The sequence below is a fragment of the Eptatretus burgeri genome, chromosome 2 (genome assembly GCF_056783735.1).
Source record: "Eptatretus burgeri isolate ZD-2024b chromosome 2, Ebu_testis_v1, whole genome shotgun sequence".
NCBI lineage: Eukaryota > Metazoa > Chordata > Myxini > Myxiniformes > Myxinidae > Eptatretus > Eptatretus burgeri.
Window position 1 is genome coordinate 11365070 of NC_140962.1, and position 25290 is coordinate 11390359.

The window sequence follows — 25290 nt, forward strand, 5'->3', positions numbered from 1 at the left end:
GGCTTAATGGTTAGGGTGGTGGGCTTTGGATCCTCGGGTCCTGAGTTCAAATCCCGCTCAGCTGTTGAATAAATACCAGGTGGGGTTGACTCAGCCTGTCATCCTTCCAAGATCCACAAAATGAGTGCCAGCTTGCTGATATCCAGTGTCGGAGTGGCGACCCGTCCAGGATTGTGTCCAATAGCCAAGGAGACTGCTTAAGCAGCACCAACGCTCTGTACAGAATATGGTCCCAATCTCCTCCTCCTGCTGCTCTGTCTATTTTCTTCTTCTCTATTCTATTAGAATTATCTCTAATGATCGTGGGGATCGCGTTGGCTTTCAGTTGCTTTAATTTTACTCCTCCCAAGCTGGGTATACAGGCCGGTGTCGTCCAAATTATCTTCAAAATGGGCGCTGCAAATGACGATTGAAGCAGTTCGGCCATGCCACTTTCCTCTGGTCAGTTTTACCTTGGTATTCCAAGTTTCCTTACAGCTGGATCTTTTGGAAAAAGATGCATATTCACACCATCTTTGGATGCATTGTTATAACCAGCAACAATACAGCTAACTTGCATTCTCGGTACTTTTTCAGAGTTCAGAGTTTTTCAGAGTGTATGTAGGCCGCAAGTAAACACAAGGCCTGAAGCAAAGGTATTCTGGAGATGACGTAGTGGGTCACATGATATATGATGTAAATGCATCACCGTATTTTTTTGGGGGGGGGGGCTGGGCCAATCACCATACAAGATATTTATTCAAGAACAAAACAACAATTCATTGTTAAGTGAAGCTGTATCTATTCATTGAACCAAACATGATTTTCTGATTGTGTGGACCTTGAAGCCGTCGTGACCGCTTCATGCAGTTTAACGAGTGCTGATTGTGCAGAGTAATGATTGTTTTTTTTTTTTGTAAATACCTCTTTGTCAATGTTCACCATGACTTTGTTACATCAGAAGCAGATTTCCTCAGCTTAAAAACTTTTTTTTTTTAAATCACGAATGTGCTGTGTTCAGAACGGTTATTATATAATTTATATGTGACGTCACAAGTTCTCCTTTTGATGGAAATTACTTGGTTCAAATGCGCATCAACCCCAAATTTGTAATGGTTCCAATTCCACGTCACGTTCAATGCCATCCTGATATCTCAGAGCGGCCTTCTTTAAAATGGGGTGACATTAGATCAACTTTTGCATTGCATCATAAAGGTTCATTGTGTTTTGGTGTTTAGTAAGGAGTGGAGCATTGTTTTGTGCTTTGTGAATCAATTTTCCTCATTTTGTTTAACTCCAGTCTGGCCTTGCTTCTCGGATAAATATGAAGATGGATTGCATTTGATCGTGTCGTGTGAGTTAAGGTGTTGGTCAACTCTAGAGATTATTTCCAGCAATCACTGTTTCCATGATCAATTGAACATCCAGGACTCTTTCTGAAACGTGTTTTCACATGTTGTATCTGTTAAAGTTGCAGTGTATATGAAGTATTGAGACCACTTTGTGATGACGTGCAGGAGAAACAATATGCAGAATGGTTGGCTGCATGCCGTCTGGCTTCGAAGGGCCGTACCATGGCTGACAGCTCATACAGTAGTGAAGTTCAAAACATCCTGTCGTTCCTCAAGATGCAGAGTATCAGTACGGAATCCCATTTCGAACCGCAGATCAACCTGCCAGACATTGGCCCTGATGCACTCGTCTCACCACGCTACCTAAAAAAATACAAGGCCAAGCAGGTAAGGAAAACACCACCGCACACTAACGTGGCACCACTAAAACTGCATCAATCTGCAATCGATGAGTAAATTAAAGCAAATTAGAAAAGACTCCTCGTGTGAATGTGGAGAACGAGATGTTTTTGTGTTAAAGCCATCGGTAGAAACTCGGTGGCAGTTATATTATTATCGATAAGATATTAGACAAATTCGTTGATTGCTATAAAACAAAATTACTCAGGCTATTTTTATTTATATATTTATTTTTCCAGTGTGATAACTTCAGCATTGAATTCTCCAATCTTGAAGGGTCCTAACAATGATCAATTTCTTTCTTTCTTTCCTTTTTTTTTTTTAAATGGAGCTATCTATCTATTTTGATGTAACCTTTCTGGTGGCTTATTAGGGAGGACACTGGGCTGGCATCTGAGTGGTTGTGAGTTCAAAAGTTCAAATCCAGCTGAAGGTAGCAGTATTAAAGAACTGGATTTTAAGCTTTCAGAAGTGGACTTTGATTTAAGGATGATTGCACTGTCACCATTTGTTTGTCCTTCAAAACCCAGCTGGCTCATTCATGAGCTGGTTGGGTACAAGAGCTATGTGATGTTAATCCACTCATTGTTGTTTAAAGGAGGTCATTATTTATGACTATGGGCTTGTTATTGTCCCTTTACTTTCTACTTTTATAAAAGGATCATTATGCCAGAATTAATTGATTTCAACCTCTGCATTGTCGAAGCATATTTTATTAATGCCCTCCTTGTACATTAGCTCAGACTCATAAACCACAAGCACAAAAAACACATTGGGAGACTCCACTATGTTTTAAAATTATTATTATTATTATTATTGTTACTATTATTATTTGACTTTTGGTCATTTTGTTGCTTCTTTCCCTTTCTTTGGTCACACATGGCCATGCTTTAACTCTGTTGTCTTCACCGTCAATAAGATGATTGTCCATTTGGTCAAAATAAAAACTCACAACATTCTCAAAAGCTTGTCTTTCCATATAACTTGAAAAGTGCTGCGACTTCACTATCACTCACATTTCCACGAATTAATTACCTTTCCCACACTTGTTCAGACTCTCATGTTACCCTTCTGAAATTCTTAGATTTGGCCTGTGGCGCATCTGTTTGTTGTCCCACTGTTTTCACTTTGCACCATTTTGTGTGTTGATCCTGTGCAGCTTGCCGTTGTCTGCTCTTCCATGAGCATTAGGGTGCTTCATAATAGGGGGGTAAAAAAATAAAAGTATGAATATTCATGCTCCCTGGGTGTGCCTTTGTTCCATTTGACAGTAGAAACATACACACGAAATATGAAGCAGATTGGAGGATGTTTAGGGGTTCCTCAAGTTGGCACAATATTGTTGAAATTTGCCAAACTGTAACTGACAACTTGCCGTCGAATATGCACAACGCCGTACACTTCACAATTAATATGGTTGTTTGATATTTTCAAAAACCACAGCAGTCATATAGGATGAAAGAAGTTTTTTTCAAGGAGACCAAGATGAGCTTTTTGATATTGCAGTGCAAAATGCCCTCTCCATAATAGACATAATTGTGTCAACTTGAGAAACCCCTAAATATCATGGAATTTTGTTCATTTTTGACCTATAAGTTCTTATGGGGTATTGGAACAAAGGCAAAATCAGGGAGCAGCAAAAATCAAACTTTCATTTTTTTGGAACACCCTAATGAGCATCAACATATATATATATATATATATATATATATATATATATATATATATATATATATATATATATATATATATATATATATATATATATATATATATATATATACATATGTATTACTGTTGCAAGGGGAGCATACACCAGAGACAGACGTGACAAGGTGCCACCAGGTTTTAGAAGAGAGAGAGAAGTTATGAAAGCTCATTTGTGAGATTGGACAGATGTTTTTTTCTGGCTCTCCTGAGAGTGGACACACACTTGTTGCGGACTTTGTGGAATGATCTGAGGTTGCCTTCAGTCAGATTTGCCTTCCAGGAGGAGAACACAAGTTGTTTTAAAGCAACTGCCTCACACTGGATTCAAAGTACCAAGAGCAGCAGGATAGGTAAGATAATTGAAGACGAGGTGGGATGCATCTGTACATAAGAGAGAGCAGGTTTCTGTGGAAGAATTCACAAGCTGAATTAATATCAGTGGTGGTGGATATAGGAGGCCAGTCCTTGAAGTGTAAATAATATAGATAATATTGTTGCAGGACGGGGGTCGGGTGAGAAGACCACGAAGGGGGGGAAGCTATCTCGGCGCCCACCAGACTCCCCGGAATTGTAGGCCGTCACACACGGATAATTCCGTGACCCGATGGGTCACTTAACTGACCGTGGACGCCAATAATTCAACCACGTGACTTAGGGTCCTCCGTCTAGTTAATCCGGTTACCTAAAAATAACCACGTGATTTAATTACTGGGGAACATGCCCTCGGTACGCCTTGTCCGAACTGGTTCACTCTGCAGGACCGGATCACTTTACCGGATCGGATGCAGCCAAACGACACTGCCAAGGACGTACCGGCTAAAAGGAACGGATTGTTGTGAATTAAGTCCCAGATAAGCTAGGATTTGGACCATGCTGGACCAATGAAGGAAAAGACAAAAACGAGCAGGGAACATTTCTAATAATAATTTATTAACAATGGGCAAGGAAAGGTATGTGGTACGATCAAGAGATATATTGGGGTATGTTGTGCAGAGATAGGGGAGAGAGGTGTGGTGCAGCAATAACAAGCAACTTATAAAAACGGACGCAGAGTAGACCTAACCCGAAAATAATAATAAACCAATATCACCCGCAGGGTGACCCGTATCTTGCCAAAAGGTGACCACGTGTGAGTTCTTTAAGGTAACACTGAGGTGAACAGAGCTGCTCTCCACCAGGAGCGACTCCTTGAGGAATATCTGCCTACGAGAGATTCCGATGAGAATCGTTCAACAGAGTAACCATGAAAAATATGCGTTTGCCTCATAACGTCACCAAATGATGTCATAATGTCTCAAGCTTGACATATATAGAAAGCACTCATTGAGGTGTTCAATTTGAGGTACTACACGATATGGTTTCTAAAACTTGAAAATTTGACCTTTGGGTCAAATATGTTTGACCTCAGGCGCTAACCATGAAGGTCAAGGCCAATCGCCACCAAAAATTAATCAGCTGAGCGCCAGACCATGGCCAACGCGCCTGCTCCGTGTGCGCCAACGTGGCTCGAGCTGTACAACATGCCTCCGCCCGATCGCAGCTTCGCTCGCCATAGAGGCGAGAAAGTAACATGTTATGGTAAACCCATGAACTATATTCTCATGAAGTTTGAAGACGATCCGATCAAAATTACTCAAAAAATAAGGGTTTTGTCGACTCCACTGATTTGCGACAAAGTGACCTTGACCTTTGACCTTGACCTTGAAAATTTTATGTGCTGAAAGGGACCTCTATAGGCCTCTGATATGCGAAGTTACAAAAATTTCCAATGATAACTGTGCTCTGCAGAATTTTTTTATACGTGATTAGACAAACAACAACAAAAAAAAACATACAAGGTGACTAACATATCTTACAAAAACTTCGTTTTGGCAAGATAATAAAATACAGGTGAGCAACCTGAGACAATGGTGAAGCACAGTAATTTTGTGTGCCAATGGACATCGAAGCTAATACACCAGGAAAAATCACAGAACTGTTGGAAAGCATCTGTAAATGAAAAGAAAAATAAAATAAAAATGAAAATAAACAAATGAAAAACACACGCAGGTGAGAGACTCAAGACAATGAGGAAGCACGGTTTGTTATTGCTTACAAAGTGTAAGCACACCCCGCTCATATATATATATATATACATACACACACACACACAAATACAGAAAAAAACCATGTAGAAGCAGGTCACATTTTAAATACCGTGAATATGCGGGATCCACCAATGGTGGAGTTCCACAGGACGAGGTCCCCTTCCTCCTCCACTCCACCCCCTCTCTTCTCTCCCCTCTCCTCCCCCACCCTTCCCTCCCTCCATTCTTAAACTATGTCAGCGACAGTTGAAATTCCACATAATGTAAAATGTGACTTCCAAGACCTCAGCAATCTCACTTTCCCTCTCCCCCCACCCCCCATATATATATATATATATATATATATATATATATATATATATATATATATATATATATATATATATATATATATATATATATATATATATATATATATATGTCTCTCTGTCGTCTCTCTCTCGTCTCTCTCTCGTCTCTCTCTCGTCTCTCTCTCTCGTCTCTCTCTCTCGTCTCTCTCTCTCGTCTCTCTCTCTCTCTCTCTCTCTCTCTCTCTCTCTCTCTCTCCACCAATTGGGGACCTGTTCATTTTTTCCCCATGTTAAAAACAAAAAACGTTCATTTTTCCCAAACATTTCTCCCAATTTCATTAACACCTGAAGAGACTTCTGAAAATGCAAACGGACATCGAAGAGACCTTACGAATAAGCAGTCCCCCTGGTCCGAAAGCCACACATCTATTTGGTTCACGAGTCAGTAAGTGACCACTATATTCGTTATGGATGTGTGTGTCTGTCTGTCCCAAGCATAGCTCCGTGGGTTTTGATCCGATCTTGATAAAATTTGGGTGTGAGGTTTGTATCATGGTCCAGTTGTGTTTTCCTGAGAATGGGCGTGCTGCGCCCATTATGGGCGGAGCCACGCCCAAAAAACGTGTTTTTAGAGGGTAGCCGGTTTCAAGTTACATATTCTTTGAGGGGGTTTGTCGTATCTGGCAGGGGTTTCGGTATTTGGTTAGTCCAATGGCACCTGCATAGCCCCACGGAGCTCGATTTTTCATTTTCGTCCCAAGGTCAAGGTCACAAGGTCACGAACTTAGAAAACGTCAAAAAAATCAATAAATTGGGCATCGAGCTCCTCGAGTTTTCAACTGTTTCGAATGAAAGTTGGTATGCAAGTCGTGCTCTTCGAGTACTACAACTTTCATCATTTACGTTTTTCCCGATTCCTGCCAGTTTGCCTGTGGCGTCCCCTCGAAGGTAAAAAAAAAAAAAAAAAAGGCGAGCCGTGTACATTGCTCATGAACCATCGCCGTCTTGTTAGTTATTGTTAGTCATCGCCAGACTTGTTAGTTATTTAAAATGCATGTTTTGTCTGAAAACGTCCAATTTCATCCGAATTTTTCTGGGGATTTATTTTATTCATGTCTGAAATTATGTCAGTGACAGTCATAAGTGATATCACAAATTTTTTTTTTTTTTTTTTTTTTTTTTTGTATACCTTGGTCGAGGCTCGTATGAGAGCTAACACACAACTCACAGCAAGGAGGCATGAGACAAGAGGGGTGGGAGTGGAAGGGACAAAACATTGGGGAACAGACACAGGTGAACTGTGGAAGGGAGAGGGATGGGGATGGGACGGGGAACATGGCGAGGAGAAGATGGACATTACAGGGACTTTCAGGAAGGAAAGCAGGAGAATTGAAGGAAGTGGGCATGGGTGGATTATCGGGGGTAGAAAAGATCGATGATTTGGATGGGGGAAGATAAGAGGTGGTGGTGAACAGCTGTTTTGAAAGCCTGGAGGGAAGAATGGGAAAGAATAGAGTGAGGAAGTTTATTCCAAAGGCGGGAAAAAAGAGGAATGAAAGAGTGAAGATGAGCAGTGATTCGTGATTTTGGTAGTTTTACCAGAAGGGGGTTGTTGGCGGACCTTGAGCGCCCTGTGGAAATGTGGTTGGGTCAAATCGCAGAGAGAGCAGGGGGGGCAAGGCTGGAGAGGAGTCGGTAGAAGACAGAAAGACCACCGACCAACCTGCGGTGATTGAGTGAGAGGCCCAAAGACTCAGCTTCATTGCGGGAGATGCCAATGATCTTAAAAGCCCTGGTTTCGACAGCGTGAAGTCGAGAAAGGTGGGAGGCAGGAGCACCAGCCCAGAGGGGAGAGCAGTACTCCATCAGGCTACGGACAAAAGCTTTGTAAGTAGTCAGGAGCTCAAGAGGGCCGAGGAAGGACTTTGCACGACGGAGGATTCCCAGTCGGCGACTGGCTTTTGAGGCAAGGTTGGAAATGTGACTTTCCCAGGAAAGGTCATGGCAGATAGTGAGACCCAGAAGCTTGAAAGAAAAGACTTCTTCCAGAGGATTGTTGAGAAAGTGGATGGGGGGTTTTGTAAACGGTCCTTTCGAAGAGACATAGTGAGAGTGTGAGATTTGTGTGGATTGAAAGACATGTTCCACGTGTTGGACCAGTTTGTGATTTTATCCAGATCTGCAGTGAGCGAAGAAGCTGCTGCTTGCCGGTCTGAGGGATGACAGATGGTACGGCAGAGGGTGGAGTCGTCGGCAAAGAGAAATAGAGGATTTTCCAGAGAGTCCGAGAGATCATTGATGAAAACCAGAAAAAGAACAGGGCCCAGAACGCTACCTTGAGGAACTCCAGCCTGCACAGGAAGAGGGGATGAAAGAACTCCATTTAGGGCCACACGTTGACTGCGACAGGAGAGGAAGTCTGCGAGCCATGAGTGGAGATGGCCTTGAATACCATGGGAAGAGAGTTTGGTGAGTAGGGCAGGGTGCCAGACTGTGTCAAAAGCACGTGATATGTCCAGGGATACGGCTCGGATTTCCTGTCTGGCATTGAGGACCTCCATCCATTGATGGGAGAGCAGTAGCAGCATATCCAGGGTAGAGTGACCTGGTCTGAAACCAAATTGATGATTGGAAATCAAGCCATTGGAGAAGAGGAAGGATTTCATGTCTGAAGCAATGATGGATTCCATAACCTTGCTGATGATTGGGAGAAGGCTGATTGGTCTGTAGTTACAGGGATCTGTTTTTGCACCTTTTTATGCAGGGCAGTGATGTTAGCAGATTTCCAAGCAGATGGCAGATGACCTTGGGAAAATGAGAGGGTGAATAGAACAGAGAGAGGGTGAGCAAGAGCAGAAGAGCAGGCTTTGAGGACACGTGGGCTGATGCCGTCTGGACCGGTTGCAGAATCTGACTCGAGGTTTGAAAGCAAGCTCTCCACCTTGTCAGGAGAAAAGGATACAGAGTCCAGGGACAGTTGGGTGCGACTGGGTAAAGTGGGTAGAGATAGTGATGGGTTTGGGACACAAGATTTAGCTGCAAACACCGAGTTTAGACATTCAGCTTTATCACGTGTGGAATCAGCAGTGCGGCCATTTGAGGTAAGGGAGGGGATGGAGGGGGAACATACACCAGAAACAGATTTGATTAAACGCCACCAGGATTTTGAGGAGGGAGAGAGGTCTGAGAGTTCAGACTTGAGATGAGAAAGATGTTGTTTTCTGGCTCTCCTGAGGGTAGATACACACTTGTTCCGAGCTTTGTGGAAAGAACTGAGATTGCCCTCAGTTGGGTTTGCTTTCCATGAGGCAAAGGCAAGTTGTTTCAGGACAACTGCCTCGCCACAAGCTTCAGTAAACCAAGGGCGGGAGGAAGGGTAAGACAACTGAACACGAGAGGGGATAAATCTGTGCATGAGGGAGAGCAAGTTTCTTTGAAAGAATTCCCAGGATGAGTTGATGTTTGAGAAAGTAGTGATAGGAGACCAGTCTGTAAGTTTGATGGCTGCTCGGAGACCCTGCCAGTCGGCTTGAGTGAAATGCCAGACTCGACGGCGGTGAGGTGGTTCTCTGATGACAGCCAGAGAGATGTCCACTTTAACAAGGACGTGGTCAGAAGAACCAATTGGAGCGAAGGAAGAGCAGCAGATATTGTCAGGGAAATTTGTCAAAATCAGATCCAGAAGAGATGGAGTACCATTGGTTGAGATCCGGGTCGGGAAGTTGACCGATTGAGTCAGTCCCAATGAGTCACAGAAAGCTTTTGCTGACGTCCCATGGCAGGTGAGAGAGGTACCCACACCTAGCCAACTGGCGTGATGACAATTGAAGTCGCCACATAAGAGGAAGAGAGAGAAATATGACATCATGAGAATTAATTATGGCATACCCCGAAAGGGTTTCGCTTTATTCGACCTCAAGGCACGGAGGAATTTCAAACATTAATTTTAAAAACAACCCGAGACCCCACAAACCGAGGCGCCATTTTCCTTATTATTCTCAGGAAGCACTCGTCTCTCCAAATATACACACGTGCACCCACTCACCTTATTATTTAATGATAGAAGACGCGTTGATTCAGTCTTCAGATGTACACCAGAGGCCTATGGGGCGTCAGAGCAATGTGAAGTGAACAAAATGGTGGGCCTGGCTAATGGGTGGTGCTTGCGACACACAGGCACGAACTGAGCTTGATATATATATATATATATATATATATATATATATATATATATATATATATATATATATATATATATATATATATATATCAAACATGCTCACATTTTCAGGATAATGGAACCAACGCCAGAAGAGGCAGTCGCAGATGATGCATTTGGTTTGGCTAGAAACCCTTCTAAACTTCAATGGATGAGAAGGACATCTGATCCGGTGTGCAGTATGTGAAGGGGTGAGGTGGGGAGAGATTTTTTTTTTTTTTAAATGAGGGGAAGGGGTTGGAGATCAAACCTTTTCTACAAAGATGGCATTCAGATACTTTCCCTTGTCACGAGTTGTGTCCATCACGCCACCATTTCTAATGAACCAGGATAATGAAGACCACGCTTCTGACCAGTTGCGACCATAAATGGCTCGGTAACATAAAACGAATGATTCGTAAACTATCATCGCCTCCTTCAAGTGAGAAATTGCACTTTGCTGTATTGTTTGCTTTGAAGTCAATTCATACTGGCACGTTGGCAGAAATATAATTTTCAAGGACAGGACCGAGTGGAGTCATAGTCCAGGCAGTGTTGCATCTGTGATTGAGTCCAGGCGAAAGCGTATTTCCTTGTTCGTCTGCTTGGCACGCCGATAATAAAACCACTGGCACGAGTGGCATTTCTGCATTTCCAAAGCATCATGATTGCTAGCCTCTTGCACGACACATTTTTTTTCTGTTGGCTATATAAAGCATTTTTCTTTAGCATTGATTACTCATGTACTGTCTGTTCTTCCTTTTCAAAAATACTTATTTGTTAATACACTAATGTGTACTGTGAAGATGTTGATAAAGGGGGGGGGGGGGTAGTGCATAAAAGCTTGAAATTTTTGGAATCTTGGGGAAAAGTATTCCATTAATTGAGGAAACAAAAGAGGAAGGACAAGTTGAGAGGTGATCAAATCCTGAAAACCGGCCACTTCCTCTTTACAATGACAGAAGAGAAGGTCCTGTGATGATGATAATAATGATCCTTGAGGGGGCCTTATATTCCACTCCCTCCAGTATTGCTAGATGTAATGGAGCAACATAAATGTGTAGTGTGTGGCCGCAATCTCCAGTGGAGGGCCGTAGCCCACAACTGGATATAAATGCCTTCTCCAGTTCGGTCGTGTGGTTCCAAGGAAAGACTTTGTTTGTTCTGTGGGGTATTCTAAGTTGACATGCTTCAAGTTGCCTTGAAGGTTAATTTGGAGATCTGATCAGCCCAACATAACCTGTAGCTAATGGTGAAGCCAAGGATTCCCAAACAAAATCACAAAATTATATTGCTGGATTAGTCATATGAAAATTGTGCACAGAAACTGAGAGTCTTAAGTGTATTCAACGTGGATAACAAATTATAATTGTCTCCATTTCTTACCAGTTGTGCGTCCAGTTCTTCTGACCAGTTGTATTATCCCCAGATAGATAACCGGTTCTTGTAGAAAATAGCCACATTCCTATAGTTTCCAAATAAGGGGACGTGGATGCAGCCATGACCTGCATATTACGCAGCTGTATCTGTAAATTATTATTTTCAGTAAATGGCCTGTCTGCTTTCTTGAGGAAATGCGCATCACTTTGGCAATGATTTCACCCCTATGCCGGGAAGGAAATTTGATCCAGGATGCTACCATGACGGAGGGCAGCTTCTGAGTTTAACATCAGGGATGAGTATCCCATTTAACAGAACATACCGCTTGCTTGCATTGAGTAAATACTTTAGCCAGACCATGAATATCATTATCAAACAGCTAAGTGGGCAGGACTTTGTGCCAGACTTTGACAAAGGTTTAGATGATATCAAATGAGATTGTCCTGACCTCCCATTTGGCATGGTTCAGGGCATCAAGCCATTGCTGAGTTAACCGCTCGTACAAGCATACCCAGAATAGAGTGGCAACAGGGCAGAAAATGAATATATAATATGGATAACTTCCTCTGTGCATAATTAATTAATGTTTCCATGTTGTTGGTGAATGAAGCCTCTATAAATGATGGGCTGCATGAGGTTCAAGAGGCGTTATAACTTAGTTTGCCTTGGTTTTTGCATTGATGACAATAAGACGTTTGGAATCATACCAGACTGGTGTTGATGTAAACTTGTGCAAAGCCATGCAACTTCCTGCACATTTCTCCTTTTTGGTCCATGATCTGTTGCATTGGCTTGCAGAGATTTTGGTTTTTTTTTTTTTCTTCACGGGGGTTAAAACAAATGAGAAGAGACTTATTTCGTCAAAGCAAACGTGTTCTTGTAATCTTATACGTATTTATAAGGAGAGAATGGTACACTATGCTTTGATCTCTCCGAGCACCAATGCAAAGACCAGGTGTATGTCACGTGGTGTTGCGTGTGAAGGACTCTTGGTCGCAAAGAGAAAAATAAATGGATTGGGGCTGGGGAAAAGGGGGCATTTGAAAAGGGGATGTGTAAAGAACATTGTGGGAATATATCCACTGAACTTGGGAATCGAGTTGGAAACTTAACTTCGAAGAAGCCAAGAGCCAGTGAAGTCATGCATTGTGAACATCTGGAGAGATGCTGGCTTTTTTGAGGGGAAAAAGCTTTATTAATCATTCAAGGCATTTCCCCGAGTGAGAAAGGATGGCGGTACGTGCAGTCATCAGATCCATTTTTAACTTCAAGATGGTGTCGTTAAAACTTAGAACGGAAAACCGGTAAAGCACATATACCGTACCTCCGCCAGGCTGAACAGATTACGTTGTGTGTCCCACTGATGGGTCGGATCTGCTGACCTGAAGCAAAATCTAATCTGTTTGTTCTTATCATCCACCCAACTTGTCCACCAAGTTTTGTCCGAATATGTCCACAATTTTTTGAAATACCCTTGGCACAGACAAACAGATAGGGGTGAAAACATGACCTCTGAAAAGAATGCCAGGAAGAGTTGAAAAAGACTCTTCATAACATTCATTTTCTTTGAAAGTAGAAAAAGACTTCCTCACGCCCATTTATCCTTGAAAATTCAGACTCTTCCTTGAAGCTCTTTTCCAGGAAGAGTTGAAAAGAGCCTTTTGAATTGTGATGCGTGCTTCATGACTCGTTGTTTGGAATGGATTTTCACTGGTACTTGTGAAGAAACCACCGTGACTACCTCTAAAAAAATGCAAAAGTTAATAAGGTTTCAATAGAAAGCTGTTTTTCCTTTGAAACTAGATTGGATTATGAACGCTACGGACCGTCGTCATGTGTGTAATTTCATGCAAGGGATGTGTAAAGACAATTGGACGCAAGAGGAGGCTATTTGGAACCAGTTATCATGGCTGTACTTTATCCATAACCCACCCTGTTCCCATTCTACAAGTAGTGTTGAACATTGAGTCGAGCCCCCTCTCCCCACCCAAATCCCTCTTCTATCTAAAATGAATTATTTTCTTGGAGTTTCCTTTCTGTATCCATCTTGTCCTCCCCATGCGTCCTCTCCTGCCCCCTATTCTTCCCCACACCCGTTCTTTGTGTCCAAGTCTCCCTCTATCTTGGCCTTCTACTCTGCTGTTGGTGTTCCTCCCACCCCCCCCCCCACCAGCCTCTCTCTACTCTGTGACGTCCTGATGGGGTCAGTGTACATAGTTGAGGCTCTTCCATGAGCCTCGACTATGTATACAATTTTTTGGGTTTTTTTTAAAGCGCTAACACGCAAGCGTGGAATTTGGCCAGCATACGCAGCTCAGCCTACACATTTACCAAAGAGACATACCATCGGATGTTTAACGTCCACAGTATAAATACAAATGGGACAGCCAGCTTTGCGTCCTCACCCAATGGACGATTTTTTTCTGAAATACAACATCCCTGGACAACATCCTCGACTACAAGGTTCACTACCATCTGAGCTTTTGTGTCTCCCTAATAAAAAACAAGTTCACCGGCGAGCTAATTTGGTTCGTAACAGCAGAGGCAAGTTTGGATTTGCCTTCCCATTGAGTGGTGTGTTCACTACATTGATTTAAAAGTTTGGCTTAGCAATAGCAAGGAAGGAGGCATGCTTGAAATATTACACCAGAAGTTTATTCCAGTAGTTTGGAGGAGGCTCGAGTGTTTTGACGTACCATCCGAACGTAAACCAGAAGGGTTCCTTGTGTGAAATCCTGAAAATTTGTAAATGTCTTTGTGATGGAATGTAAGGATTGCGGGAGTGTCTCTGTGATTTGTGTATCTATGGAAGAACCCGGAGGGGGGGAGGGGGGGGGAAACAATTGCACTAGTTTTTCCCATTATTTGTAAGTTGATATCGGGTAGTTATTTTTATTTTTATTATTTTTTATTATTGAAACTTTAGTTTTATGCTGTTTCCAGTTTGCCCTTACTTCTGGAATGTGCTTGCATTCCAAGTACTTGTTATGGTAATGTTTGTTTGCCTTGCTGATAAAAAAAAGTGATTGCCATCTATGATGACATTGTCTGGCAAATTTTAACAGGGTAGCCTTACAAGGCAGTATTGAACATGTTAAACTGAATGAAATACGGCTGTCTCACTTGATGTCTTAAACCAGCTTGAGATGATGCTGAATCTTCAAGGGATTTGCTATCTCTTTGCTCAAATTCCTAATCGTATTTTTCTTTCCCACGGTCCACATTCCTTTATATATGCACATTTAGTACAAATTGAATGAAGCGTAGAATATGATTGTCAAAGATTTAGGAACCATCCATTTATGGCTTTGCGTGGCAGGGATGGATGGGGGAGGAGGGCGACGTTGAGAAGGGACAAAATTGAGAGAAAGAAGGAAAGAGAGAAGAATCTGGGGAATAATTTTGACCTCCGCTGTATTCCGAAAGGATAATTTTTTTTGTGCAGAGACGGCTGAATGATGGAGTTCACACTAACACCTTGGAGAGACAGTTTGTAAGTTTGCACGTATGCTTGTTAATATGCCAATTAGTCTCATTAACCTGATGTTTATTTCAAAGTGAAATCCAGAAATTTGGGGAATGGTCCCTGTACTAAAGGAAGCCACGATTACATGGTGCCCGCGCATAGTGAAGATGCATCATCATTCCACACTGACAAAATGGGTGGCTGGTCTGAAGCATCGGATTTAAGTCTCTTGAAGATAACTCCAGACAAGGACAACTGGGAAGTACACCTTACCCACAAACTGTTGCTCAGTTTTGAAGCATTAATAATGGAGGACTCCCACGTTAAGTTCAACAAAGTTGTGATCGAACTTAGAATTTCTTAAGGCAACGTTTTCACAATCAAGCACGAACAATTGGGCACGTCCAAGGTCTCAGCAAGATGGGTCCCCATGAACCTCAGCTCTTTCGATTGACAGAAATGACTGATTTTAAGCCGTGAACTTCTCCACCGATTCAACGCAGAGATGATACAGCTGACTTTATCACTCTTACGGTAACTGATGACCGAAGATGGTTTCACCGCTGGGTCCTGAAACCAAGTTGAATCCATGCAATGGAAGAACCAGGGATCACGGCCATCCAAAAGATTTCGTATCACCCTTCAGCCACCAAGATAATGGCCTCCTTTTTCAAGGATACCAAGGGAATCTTGCTGACGACTATACAACTCAAAAAACACTACAATCAGAGGAATATTACGCCAGCATTATTCAAAGATTGCTTCCGTACCTTGAGGACAAACATAAGAGACGTTGATCAAGGGTGTGCTTTTTCATTTTCTTCTGGCTGTGGGGCAATTGTAAGTCGGTATTGTAATGACAATGGGGGCAATGGGATAAAACATGGATGAAATGAGAACGGCACTTGGTAGAACACATACCTCCACCAGGCTGAACAGTTTACGTTTTGTATCCCACCGATAGGCCGGATCTTCTGATAAGGAATACAGCCACCACGCAGTCTTGAGAAGGACTTTGTGCAAGTCAACTCTTTTGTCACCGAACCAACTCAAATCCACCTAGTCTTGTCATAGCTTGTCCACAACTTTTTAAGATATCATGATATATATGTACTGTATGTAGTTTTTTCGTCCCTATCTCTCAATTTTAGAAATTAGGTCTATGTTGACATTTTGACCTTAAAACCTTCTCAAAAGGTAAGAAGAAGCGGTCAAGGACCTGCGAAGAAGCCACTAACCTGGGCTCCTTCAAGCGAATAAGGACTTCAACCAAGTTGAACTTCATAAGAGACTGTATGTTGAATTTTATGATTCAAGTCTCACATATTCGTATGTTTAAATGTCTCCATGAATTGAGGAGCCTTTTTTGAACATTCCCACAGGCAACCAACTGCTGTCTCTCAAGCAAACCTTGTACATGCATTGATTAGTTAATGTTGGAGAATCACTGGATTATTCTGTGGAATTACACAATAATTGGATGTTCGTGTTTGAAGTATGGAAAGGATCATTCATTCTCGCCTGAAATTCATGAACGTTAGCTCACGGCGCAGGATACCAAAGGATCCTTGACGCTTTGGCCATTGCAACAGAGCCTCCACTGGAATGCTACTAAAGGGAGGGAGGTTTTGTTTTGAAGAAGATGAAGAAGAAGAATGTTACGTCTTGAAACTTAGGTTTGTCATTTCACACCATAAGAGTCAAAGCGATCCAGCATGGAGGAGACATCATTGATCCATCCCATCCATCGGGACCATACTCTGTGCAGAGCGTTGTTGCTGCCTCAGCAGTCTCCTTAGCTATTGGGCACAATCCTGGACGGGTCGCCACTCCGACACAGGATACCAGCAAGCTGGTGCTCATTTTGCCGACCTCGGAAGGATGACAGGCAGAGTCAACCCCACCTGGTATTAATTCAACAGCCAAGTGGGATTTTAACTCAGGATCCAAGGATCACAAACCCACCACCCGTAACCATTAAGCCAACACCAGGCATACCTTATTGATTCTTACCATACGTTATTATAAATACTGTATTCAAGGTTGAGCCATCATATTGGAAAGCTTGTGGTAATATCGTGTTTTTGGACAGACAGCTGGTTGAATCCATGTGGAATTTTTGAACCTGGAAAGCCATCATTGCGCGCTACCGCAGTGATTTGAAATGAGATGAGCAATATGTGGTCAATCGGCAGGTACTCTGTCTCAACTCTGGACTTTACTGCATGACGGTGCTCGTCCTGAGACAACAACATACTTGGCCACGATAGTCAGACGGCAAATGTGACGACTACTCCATCTACTTGGGGTGGGGGGGGGGGGCAAACACCTTGAGAAATTTATGGTTTAATTAACTATCATGTACTTTACCATTCTCCAAACTAGAAAGTCCAACTCAACCTTGAATCATTTACCCTAAAATAGATTTCTTTTAAATCAGGTTCAAGCATTTTTGTTTGAATCTTGATAGATTTTTTTTCGAACGATGTTTGGGCAACTTTTGATGCTTGTTTCATGAAGTTTTTTTTTTCCCATGTTTTCTGCCTCTGCCCTGAACTTTATTTATTTATTTTTTCTCCTGGAGGGCATGTTAATGCTTCGGGTACATTCATCAAAAAGCTGGACTGCCAGGAATTTGACTTGTTTTCTGCAACAGGCAAACCGTCTCAGGTTGGATTAGTGGAGTATAAGAGTTTATATTGTTCTCTTTTGCTTTTGCTATAACTATGTAAGGATTGTGACAATAGAATAAAAAAAAGAAGAGGGAGTGTATTGAGAGCAGACGGAGTAGAGACTGTGAAGAATTAATGTTTTTAACCAAATTCCTTGAGTGGTTTCGAAGTAACAGGGGTACGAGCCCAAATACTGATCGTCTGACACGCGTCCGTTTCTCCGCAGAGGCCTCTCTCGGCCCATGGCTTTAGCTCTTTGTCAAACTGCTGATTCCAATTACGCACAACCATTTGGTTGATGTTAGTGGTGCAACATGCATTCTCCTATTAGGTCCTCTTCCTCTGTTTTCTTATTTTTTTTTAAAATAAAAATACCTCTGTTGACATTGTATCCTGTTTTGTATAGCCAGGGATTTCACAGCTTAAAATGAAATATTTGCACATTCTGTTTTTTTAAAGATCGTTTATAATCTCCACCGAATGGACGATTTTGCATCGAACTTTAACTGTCGAAAACGTGTTCGTTTTCACTTGCTGGTATTTTTTGTAAACTTCCTTCGCATGGGATTCTTTGAGAACAGAACTTTCCTTACCTGGGTAAATGTCCATCTGTTTATGATATATGCATGGGAGGAAATGAGGGAAGGGGGGGGAGTAAACTGAGAAAACTTGAGTTGAGAAAGCGAAGGACGGAGCATAATAAATACAATCGAGTGTGGGAGTTGTGGAACGAGAAGATAAAGAAGGTTAACAGGAGAGAGAAGGGAGTGAAAGAACACAAGGTATAATGAGGAATTGGGTGGGGGGTTGAGGAAACATAAAATTGAACAAAATAATTTTGTGTACACATATCATGTTGCTGACTCCAAGGGCAACTCGGCCTTCATGAAATGAAAGAAATATCTTGAATTCAGGACATTCAGCTTTGAATATTTACAGAGTTCAAGATTGAAGGTCAATGAGTACTAAAATGCACTGTGGTACAATGCATGCGACTCGGTTTGCAACAAGGTGATGTCTTACTATAACTATGTATCTGCAGAGGTGGGCCACCCTACTATGAGACAAATCTGTATTGAGGAAATGAAGAGGACAGTGAGAGGGTGTGAACAGTGCATGGCTGTTGTTTGACGAGGGAAAGGAGGTTTGCGGTGGGGTTGATCGTATAGAGGAAGAGTTGAGACAAAGGGGATATGAATGGAGGTCAAAAGTTCTACCCTTTTAGCATATCTAATGAGAACAGCACTCAGTAGAGTGCAAACTGCCGCCAGGCTGAGTAGATTACGTTTTTTTTTTATCTCACTGATAGGCTGGATCTAGATCCAGACCTCCAAGATCCAATTGGCTTGTTCTTGTCACCGACTCAACTCATCCACCAAGTTTAATCCGAATCCGTCCATAACTTTTTCAGATATTGTGCGAGTTATCGGTTTTGGCACCATCTCTCAACGGGGAAGAATCTTTAACAAATTTCGGATCTGGATTTTCACCAAAATCAAATCAATTCTTCCTTCTCACATACCCATTCTGTCCACCAAGTTTGGTCTGAATGCGTCCCCACAACTTTTTGAGATATTGTCCTATTTGTCGTTGTTGGCCCTATCTATCAGTGGCGACAAATCGCCGAAAAAAAATTGTTGGATTTGGATCCGCATCTGGATCTTCACCAAAATCTTGTCAATTCGTCTTTGTCACACACCCAACCTGTCCACTAAAATTCGTCAAAATCCATATCCAACTTTTTAGATATCCTGCTCACAACCAAACAGACAGGGGTGAAAACATGACCTCCATCCACCTTTGGTGGTGGAGGTAATAAAGGGACTGCTCCTTGTCTTTGGAAAGATTGTTTCTTGAAACAGCAGTGCCATGTAGCAAATCTTGAGCAGGAAGCATTCACTGCCTCGCACAACAAAAAATTTTGTACATCCAGTTACTGTCGGTGTGAACTGTGGTCATTATACGCACCTCGTACCGTGTTTAGAATGTGAAAATAAAAGAAGTTTATTATTTTGCCATGGTAACTATTGCTGCTAACATTTGAGATGCTCGGATGTGAACTTTCTGCAGATAAACAAGGCTGGATTTGAACATTGTTTTGGCATGGCACTCAGCATGTGATATGCAGCGTTTACATCGATCTACAGCGCTTAAAATAAAAATAAAAACACAAGTCCGTTCTGAGATGTTCATTATTCCATCTTGTTTTTCCGATCGTTTCTTCTCGATTACTTTTTCCCTATTTTCCTACCCAACACCCCCTGCAGGCAGGGTTTGTCAGAGACATGGTAAGTGGTTAAGTTACAAGAATATAAAACAAATCTGGAAGAGGCCATTAAGTCTGTCGTTCCTGGACCCTATCCACATCGTGATCTTTTCGCTCAACTTAAAATTGGTCATCATCCATATCTCATTTGCTTAACTTACATTTTCCATTTCACTAAATTGGTCTACAATGTCATCTAATCTCATATGTGTATTGAAGGAGCCGCATTCTTATTTCACCTGCAAAAGTATAAAATTTTTGTTAAAATCCCTGATCCAGTGAAAATTAAAAAAAAAAACCCAAAGACCTCCTCCAATTAAAAATACGACGAGATATTTTATGTGCACATGATTGCTGGCAGGACAGGCAGCTTAATATCCCCACTTAAGGACAATAGCGGCATGCCTTGCTGGCACGGCACGTTACATAACTGGCGGCTCAGAAACAAAAGCGCGACAAACTCGGCCGCCACTCCAGCATCCTAAGATTATGAACCTTCACTCCCATAAATACCCTTTCAAACCTATCGTTCAGCTTTACTTACACTCCAATATAATTTGAAATTCTTCTGCTTTTGTGAGGCTATGTGACTGTAAGCAATATCAAAGATGACAAAACTTGTTTGAGCCATACAATGATTTAGACACCGAACGGCGTGCAAAGGCAACGTGTAGCAAGATCATTGCAAATAAGGGAACTTGTAAAATAATGGTAAGACACGAGGCTGAAATAGAGACACTAGGCTTGTCTAATAGTAAGCTGCAAGCCTGTACGGTGTAAAGTATCATAGAAAGCTGCAAGCTGCCATCATGCATGTGTTCAGACCAGTTCGAATGCTTCATGACTAGTGTGTGATCCCATTTCCCATGGCCAGTTATCAGCGAGCTATCAATTATGATTTGGCAATTACTTTTTCTAGGTTCGTACGGGTCCTTAAAACCCATAAAAGTCCAACATTTCTGAGTTGTACAATTTAAGTACTTAAATGTCCTTAAATTTCAGGAAAATATTCAAAAGTCAATAAAAATCAGATTTTCCTGTTATTTGGTGAAGGGTGTTTCATTTTCCTCGCACTAGTATTCTAAGCAAGGACAAATGTGTCCAAGAGCCGCGTCCTAAAGGTTTCGTCTTCACCAGAAGAAGAAGAACAAGAAGAGGAAGAAGAAAAAAAAAATAAAAAAAACAACAACTTCCGATATTTCGTCACGTGCCTTGATTAAGCCAATAGCGAGACCCGTCATAGTGTATTTACGTATTTACGAAATAAATAGTGTATTTACGAAATTACAATACATTAAATGGAATAATCTTTAAATAGTAACGTGAACTTTTCGAAACTTTAAAGCAAATGTCCGAATATATTTAAAAGTTCATGATAGACACTCTCAAAAGGCACCCTCAATGCGAGGATGTGTACAGGTGTTTAGTATTTAAGGAGATCCGGATCGTGTATATAAAAGAGCCGAGTCCTAAAGGTTTTGTCTTCACCAGAAGAAGAACAACAACAAGAACAACAACACCGAGCTCTCTTAGAGCCACGTTCGCTATGCGAGACGCGGCTGAAAATGATATTTTATTGGAATTTCTATTTACCCTCAATTTACCTCTGGAATTTCTAGGATGTGGTCCTTAAAAAGGGGTTATTTTAGCCCTTAAAAGTCCTTAAAAAACATCTCAAAATAAGTGGGAACCATGTTTTTGCTTTTTCTAAACTCCAACTTATACCAAAGATATTTGACTGTGTTTATGCCTTATTATTTCACATGGTAACAGGCTTTTTAACATTTGAGTTTAAGTTTGACTTCCAAAGGCATCAATTTTTACTTAAAGTGTTTGTAATAAATAAATACATAAATAAACGATCAACATAGAGTTGCTTCAAAACCCCTTTTCCCTATTTATTAATTTCATTTCATTTCATTTCATTTATTAATTCCTGCTAATGAGAGTGCATTATCAACTTTGGGCCTTATATATTAACAATTTGAATGCTTCGATTAACAATTTTTAAACCTGCTTCGGTAGTATATTCTTTAACTTTGCCCAAATGCATTGTGTCGATTTAATCCTCCAGTTTATTCATTCATTCATTTATTCCATGCATGTGTTCATTCTTGCACATCTTGTTTTGTGTATTTTCCTTTAGCTTTCTCATCTTTTTCTGCTTGACATTGCTCTGACATGAATGTGCCCTCTCTCTGTAGCTAACAGCTCGCATCCTGGAAGCCCACCAGAATGTCACCTATATGAGCCTCATCGAGGCAAAGCTTCGCTTCATCCAGGCCTGGCAGTCGCTGCCAGAATTTGGCATCACACACTTTGTGGTGAGGTGAGTCGGTCGACGAGGAGTTGTGTAATGATGTTTCGTTCTCAATATCTTTGACCACAGATCGTTAATGTTGTATTACTAAATGGAGGTGTGTGCGTGTGCGGGTACGTGCTGCTTTTGTAGAGGAAAGCTAATAATCAATTTTCTTGGAACAAAAATTTCAAGTTGTAAAACTTCGTGTCCGTTTAACCATAAAATGCCTTTTTGCATGACTTGGAGCTTGATGTATAAGTTTCCAATTCTAGAAGCACCCGCTCCCTACGGGAGCCGTCAAGGGGGTCTTGTCATTATATTTATGCCTATTTTACTCCAAGGGGTCCCAGGATTGCACACCCAAAAAATGGTTGTGATCGGTTCAGCCGTTTTTGCGGTACCTGGGAACAGATGGACGGACGGACGGACAGACATTTGGTGAATTATAGTAAGATTACCATTTTTTTTTAATCATATGACAGCAGGAACCCTTTCAAATAAAGCATGACGGACACGGAAAGGGCACACAAAATTATATACGAAGTCATACTTCTCAAAGCAATAGAAAAATATCTAATAGTCTCCGGAAGGAGCATACAAACAAGAACAACCACAGCCACAATGACAACAATGGCAACAACAAACACGTGTTATAAAATATCCTTTTTCCTCGCGTTTTCCTTAATTTTACATTCTCATTGAGTCTCAAAGATAGACATGCAATATGTTTATGAAGCACAAGATGCTGTCTTTTGATTAAACCATTCAGTGAAGCGATGGGTCTTGTATGCTTGCAATATTAATAAGAGCAATATTCTTGTGCTTGATATACTGTATTGTGCTTTTGTCAAAAAGGTGTGTGAAAGCTTCTGGTTTTTTTTCTTCTAATTGTGCAATCTTATTGTTATTCCTTCTTAAAAAAAAAAAAACAAGAACAAGTCTGAAGACGACGATGGTTCACGAGCGGTATTTGATGATGTAGATTGTTTCAGAAGTCAAGGATGAGACAATGTGATAATTTTTGACCAAGTTATAATTAATTATAGTGGCCTTCAATCAACAGCTGCAAAATGTCGAAAACCCGGTTTCGTTCAACAACTTTCAAAATTTGACCTTTGCATAACCTTTAAAGGTCACAAAACAATGTTGTGGACATTAAGATAAGGAAACAGGATATGTGCTATAGCTTATTGGAGTTAGTTCGTCGAAGAAGGTCGAAAACCCGGTTTGATTCCCACATCTTTGAAAATTTGACCTTTGTGGCCTTTAAAGGTCAAAGGTCAAGGATTATGACCTTTGGTGCAAAACTTCCTCTGGAACATTCCAGGAACAATATAATGTCATATAGGGTATATGGCATTTCGCACTCCTCGGATTATCCATACTTTGCTGAAATCAGCGTAAAAACAAACTTGAAGGGGGCGCCACGGGCAAGGTGTTCGAGATAGAGCAAAATGGTTTCAAGACTTTAGGTGGGGAATGACCTCAAGATTATGCATAAAAAATATTGTCATCCTAGCTCTCAAAGTTTTGGCGGTCGTATGATTTTTATGTCAAAATTCGCAATTTTCTAAGTTTTTGACCTTGTGACCTTGACCTTGGGACGAAAATGAAAAATCGCACAACGACAAGTTTTAGATAATTCATTTTGCGATTCAAATACAGAAGAACCAATTCCATTCATTCAATTCCCGAGGAGAAGATAGATTTTTTTTATCCGACTACCCCCGAAAAATGGCTATTTTATGGGCGTGGCTCCGCCCACAATGGTACGCCCTCATCCAGGAAAACACTAGACATCAATATCGAACACATAACTAAGTTTCATCAAGATCAGATCAAAGTCCACGGAGTTATGCTCTGGACAGACAGACACACAGACACACAGACACACAGACATAACGAATATTGTGGTCACTTTGGCTGGCGCTCATGAACCAAATATATATGTTTATTTTTGCTTTTACTTAACAACACAGAGAAAAAGCAACATTGTAGGAATACGTTGCTGGTATTTTAAATTGGCGAAGAGTTGACAGATTATTTTCCATAATAATCAGGTGTCAGGGATAAAACCCACCGACTTGCCTGATTTTATAAGTTGTTAAAATTTTCTTACAACACAATAACATCTTCACAATGACCTAGATTGAGCAAAGCTAGTGTAGTAGTACATTTACTGCACCAAATGTAAGCAATAATGTCGTGCTGTGCACAAGATGTAATCAACCCTTCAATCATCCATTTCAACTTGCATACATAACCACTTTAATTCCTCCATTCATCATTCAGTCCTGATGGTATATACAGTGGGGTGCAAAAGGATGAGTCCAGTAGGAAATTTATTGAGACATGACAACAACAAAATAAAAACATAGAATGGAACTCAGAAGAGTGCGTACTGCCACCAGGTTGAACAGTTTACATTTTTGTATCTCACTGATGGGCAGGATCTGCTGACCTGAACCAAAATCTAATCAGCTTGTTCTTTTCATCCAGCCAACTCAACCACCAAATTTTGTTGTCATCCTTCCACAACTTTTTGAGATATCCTGTTCACAGACAGATAAACAGACAGACAGACAGAAGGGTGAAAACATAACCTGCGTCCACCTTCAATGGCGGAGGTAATAATTGTAAATGTGAAACCAAAATTGCTTTCAAGGAATTTCCATGAACTCTTAAGGATATAACAACAACTTATCATAGAAAAAAATTCAAATCTGTCTTCGTATAATCGATAATAATAATAATAATAATAATCAGGGTGACCCCCTTTAGTCTTGAGAACTGCCTCAACTCCATTTATGATTGATTTAATTACTTTATGGATTATGTTTGAGTCGATCTTTGCTCTAGAGTACATTACAACACCGTTGGGAAGAGTCAGACTGCTCACATGAATTTTATCTTTCTCTCAAATGTATTCACCCTCTATTAGCCTGTGCCCCGCACAGCGGAAGATATTGTTTTGCAATCACTTCTATGTTTCTGTCTGTGTCTGTCTGGGCTGTAATTTTTTTTTACCATTTGAGCTTTTGTCATTAAAATTTCAACAATGCTTGACTATGAGAATATGGAGAACATGCATTAATAACTTTGTTTAAATAATTTTCTTTATTATTACCTCCGCCACTGAAGGTGGACAGAGGTTATGTTTTCACCAATCTGTCTGTCTGTTTGTCTGTT

General features: G+C 41.1%; 1 protein-coding gene and 1 long non-coding RNA gene across 8 annotated transcripts in view; one reads left to right on the plus strand and one right to left on the minus strand.

The window, feature by feature from the left end:
• Positions 1 to 25290, plus strand: part of FERMT2 (FERM domain containing kindlin 2) — a 175464-nt gene that overhangs the window by 133674 nt on the left and 16500 nt on the right. For 4 of the 5 annotated variants that reach the window (XM_085862897.1, XM_085862887.1, XM_085862872.1 and 1 more), the window contains 3 exons: positions 1497 to 1718; positions 19801 to 19821; positions 22004 to 22128. In XM_085862897.1, the coding sequence (XP_085719023.1) occupies positions 1497 to 1718; positions 19801 to 19821; positions 22004 to 22128 (368 nt within the window). The remainder of the gene's footprint in view (positions 1 to 1496; positions 1719 to 19800; positions 19822 to 22003; positions 22129 to 25290) is intronic. The other variant, XM_085862873.1, reaches the window with a different exon arrangement.
• The window catches only part of LOC147031424 (uncharacterized), a 50032-nt gene continuing 25461 nt past the window's right edge, over positions 720 to 25290 (minus strand). The window contains exon 3 of one of the 3 annotated variants that reach the window (XR_015053016.1): positions 720 to 1694. This is a non-coding gene — a long non-coding RNA (uncharacterized LOC147031424). Of the gene's footprint in view, positions 1695 to 22488; positions 24654 to 25290 lie in introns of those variants that run through there. The other 2 variants (XR_015053018.1, XR_015053017.1) reach the window with 2 other exon arrangements.